Source organism: Brassica oleracea, chromosome C1 (genome assembly GCF_000695525.1).
Source record: "Brassica oleracea var. oleracea cultivar TO1000 chromosome C1, BOL, whole genome shotgun sequence".
Classification (NCBI taxonomy): domain Eukaryota; kingdom Viridiplantae; phylum Streptophyta; class Magnoliopsida; order Brassicales; family Brassicaceae; genus Brassica; species Brassica oleracea.
Window position 1 is genome coordinate 7,521,911 of NC_027748.1, and position 4,431 is coordinate 7,526,341.

Genomic DNA, 4,431 nt, shown 5'->3' on the forward strand with positions numbered 1-4,431 from the left:
GTGTGTGTGTGTTTTGCTTACTTAGAGCACACATGTACGACAACTGAGAAGATCATCTCATACATGTATGACCGCCAAAAAAAATTGTCGATACATTGGGGTGGTCTTAATTAAATAACACCAGCAAAAAATCGAATAACAAAGGTTTCTATTGAGACGAACCAGTAACAGCAGCCTCAGCAGATTGCTGAGAAGAGGATCCTGATTGTGCACCAAACACAGAGTCAGGTTATGGAGCAGAGACTGAGCTTGTAGGAGGAGGATTAGGAAGAAGATGCTCATTTGTGATCACTGGTGTTTGATCACTGTCTTTGGGACGAAATGACTGCACATATACACAATAAACCCACACATTATCAGCCACCGACTATAATTTACTTAATGAGATACAGAGAGGGATGTGGCTAATAGTATAATTCCTTTTTGTTCTCTTTTTGGCCAACGTGATAGATAAACAACGACAGAAGAGAGAGAGATGGTAACCCCACTGGTAGCAATAAAGCATAAAAAATGAAAATCTTGCTCAGCTTAGCCACAAAGGCTTAATAATGGGTACACACAAAACAGAAACATCAAAGCGCAGAGATATGTCTCATAAAGTATACCTTCCAATCCCAAAAGTGGTCATTGCTCAAATAGAATCATCATCTCCATTAATTACTAGTCTATATTTTCTCTCTTTGGCGGTTATCACTCACTCTATTTGTCAAAAATATGCATAACATACATCAAATGAAACTAACGGAGCTAAACAAAACTATTTATTATCCCAAAATTGTCGTAGTGAATTAACAAAAATCTCAACTTTAACAAACCCAATTTACATAAACACGAAAAAACAAGCCCTAGACTCAAACTTCAATCTCGAAAATCCTAAAACTTCAAAAGACTATACAATTTTGCACTGAAATATCAGAAACCAAACCCAGATTACAATTTCAGAAAGGAAATCCATTCGATTTTGAAAAAAATTACTTGTTTGGAGTAACGAATCAGCGAGAACTAAGGCTGTGACTTTTAACGGGAACCGTTTACCCGAACCGGATCCGATCCGAAATGTACTGGTTCAGTTCGGTTTTGGATATGGTCATATTATCCGATGGTTCATTGCTTCTAATACCCGTGGATATCGGATCGGTTCTCGTTATTACCCAAAACCCGATCGGATACCCATTTAAACCGAAATGGATAGTCTAAAACCTAGAATATTAGAAAAAATGTCATCACCACGGTATAGATAGAAAATCGGCTATGTTACCACCAGACCACTTCAACTTATATATATTTTTCTATATTGTTAATATATATATTGAATTTCAATATTATTATTTTTAAATAAAATTGACATTTTAGAGACTTGAACCCGAACTGTCCACAATAAAGAGAGTAAGTGACCACTAACCCACTTCAATTTACATGTAAATTATTTTATTTGGTAAAAATGTATATCATTTACATAATAAATGGGTACTCGGAACCGACCCGGAACCGGTGCTATCCGATCCGAAACCCGAACCGAAATCTACCAAGTAGCTATTGGGTAGAGAATTCATTTATCTGAAAAACCCGGAGCCGAATGGATCTTACCCGACCAAGCCTAGTGAGAACCGAGAATTCGACCTGTTTCATGACCCGGTTTTATGACCCGGTTCTCCATTTAACCCGAAACGAAATTGAAGTAGGCGCGGAAGGCCCAACGAAAAGCCCACATACACACCGTTGAGCTCTTCCCCACTCTCTCTCTCTATAAATACCTGAATCTTTTAAAAAAATACAAACAAACTTTTCGATCGAGAAACAGAGAGAGAGAGAGAGAGAGAGAGAGAGAGAGAGAAGTAGAGAACGTACGTGGACAAGAATCACGAACGCGACTCATCGTCTCCACTCACCTCAAAGGCTCTGAACATGGAAGAGATCGGCAGCTTCGTTAGTATTATCCGCACCGATGAAGCAAGGATCGAAGGAATCCTTGTTAAGGTTGATCTTTCGAACCAGAGAGTCGCTGTCAAGAACGGTAAATATTTACATGCTTGATTTTTTTATGATCTATGCATTTTTCTTGAAACTCTTCTTCTTCGCTCATCATCCAACGATATTTCTTGTTTTATTGCTTGTTCAGCAAGGAACTTTGGAAGCGAAGGAAGAAAGCTTCGCGAAGCTCAGATCCCACCATCATTACTCCTCCATGGATGCATAACACTGGGATCACGTCAGATCAAGGTTCGTTTCTTGGAGACATCGATCCAAAGAACAAGAAAAACGTACGAACTCAGATTTGATTTACGACTCTCTGTTCCATGTTTCAGGACATGGAGATCATTTTGCTTTCACCTCAGGAGAGAAACTTCCCATCTCTTTCTCAACGCAGGATTGGAGCAAGGAACAAGGTGGATGGACCTTCCTACTCCGAGATCGCTAAGGGGAAGAAGAACTAGGGTTTTAATTAAACCATCTTTAATTCGTTGAGGATATTAAACACCTTTTGAACTTTGTAACTCTAACCAAAGTTATCAAAGTTCTTTATTCTCACAGATTAAAGCTTTTCTATATTTCGTGTGTTGAGTTTTTTTGGTCTAAATCTAGGTTTGTGATTTTTTATGTTTATGTGTATATATACTTAGATGCATGCTTGACTGTTTTAGCTGAATCTTTTTAGATACTTTGCAAGGAACAATCTATTATACCGAATGCATTGTATTACTGGATATAAGAAGCCACTCAAATGATACATAGCGCAAGTGTTTATAATCTATGATATATGTGTTAATGTTTTTTTTATGTATATATACTTTTATCTCCTTCGAATTAATCAGTCAAAGTTATGTCAAAAAAAAAAGTCAGTCAATTTTTTTTAAAAAAAATATATAACTGGAATTTTTGGTTTTATTTGTAGGCAAAACAAAGTCAGTCAAAGTTTTTTTTTAAACACACGGTGTAAATAACATGTTTATTTGTTTATTCGTCTAGGCTTTAAGACCTGCAATATTAAATTACGTGTGGTTGTTTTTATTATATTTTTGTTATTTGTTAGTTAAGTATTGGGTTATTAAAATTAAAGAAAAAATACTCGGAATTTTGTTCATTGTACAACTAATTTAAACCCAAAACAGAGTCTTATCTGCTTATGAGATTAATGAGCTTGAATAATTACTTAGAAGTCACAACACTGCAATGTAGTTATTATTTTATTTAACATCATTCAAAAGCCTCCACTTTTGTTCTCACGTTATATCTTTTACAAAGATAATAATTAATGAAAGTGAATCGGGACCGTTTAAAGGATTCATTATGAAGAAAAAAAACGCTCTCTCTGCTTGAAGACAACCCTAACTTCGGTGGTTCTCTTCTGTTTCAAGGCGTGCTCGGTGCCCTGAAGCCGTCGTGTGTCAGGTTCTTGTTCTCCGGTCTCAGTGCGTGTAGGTGAGAGGTCTTCAGGTGTTGGTTGCGTCTATACATCTGACGTTTCTAGGCTTTAAGTCTGCTCCCCCCTTTCGTTTACTCGTTCCTCGTCCTCTCTGTTCTTTTCGACTCAAGGAGGCAGTAGCTCCTCTGTTTTGGGTCTCGTTACCTGCTCTCCACCGCTGCTGGTTTCGTGTTACCGAAAGTATGCAGCCTTTGGGAAAAAAGTTTATGTCCTCTGGTTCTCAGTTGATGCGCGGGTTTGGTGTTGTGTTCCTCTGTTGAGTGGACAGGTTATGCTTTCCGTTGACAGCTCGTGGTCAAGTTGCTCCATCCCAGTGTCGTCTTAGTTTCCGCTTGGTTCTTGGCGCCAGGAGCAATTTGCTTTCTTCTTTGCAGGTAGCTATTGCTTCGGTTTGGTTGCTATCACTTTGCCCAATTTTTTGTAACATCCCGAGTTGTGATATATGAAAAGGTTTAAGAGAATTGATTTGGCTACCTATGTCACCAAAGTTGACTTACCTTTTCTGGAGCACATCCTAAAAGAACTCCAGAGTTAAGCGTGCTTGAGCTGGAGTAGTGGAAGGATGGGTGACCTATCGGGACGTGATTCGCGATAGCGTGCGAATGAGGCCAAAGCATGAAAAAAGGTCGGGTGGTGATTGCAGGGTCAGTAAACAATTATTTCGAGCCTTTGGAAATTAACGGACCGACCGTCAGACGGGATGGGGCCCACGGGCCGAGAGAGCGGGCGTCGGTGGCCCATTAGCCGTGGGTGGGTCGGGGCGTTACAAGTGGTATCAGAGCTGGTTAGCCATCTCGGTTCTGACCCGAGAGGCGTCTTGAAACCTGTCATGGAGTGGAACGAGGACGTTGCGTTCTTTGAGAGGGGGTGAATTGTAACATCCCGAATTGTGATATATGGAAAGGCTTAAGAGAATTGATTTGGCTACCTATGTCACCAAAGTTGACTTAGTTTTTCCAGAGCACATCCTGAAAGAACTCCAGAGTTAAGCGTGCTTGAGCTGGAGT

General features: G+C 39.4%; 1 protein-coding gene across 1 annotated transcript; it reads left to right on the forward strand.

Annotated features, from left to right (window-relative positions):
- The first annotated feature begins 1,843 nt into the window (after positions 1 to 1,843).
- LOC106330420 (decapping 5-like protein) lies at positions 1,844 to 2,435 on the forward strand. Its single transcript, XM_013768889.1, has 3 exons — positions 1,844 to 2,014; positions 2,120 to 2,220; positions 2,307 to 2,435. The coding sequence occupies exons 1-3, from the start codon at positions 1,906 to 1,908 to the stop codon at positions 2,433 to 2,435; spliced, it is 339 nt and encodes a 112-aa protein (XP_013624343.1). The 5' UTR covers positions 1,844 to 1,905.
- The last annotated feature ends 1,996 nt before the right edge of the window (positions 2,436 to 4,431 follow it).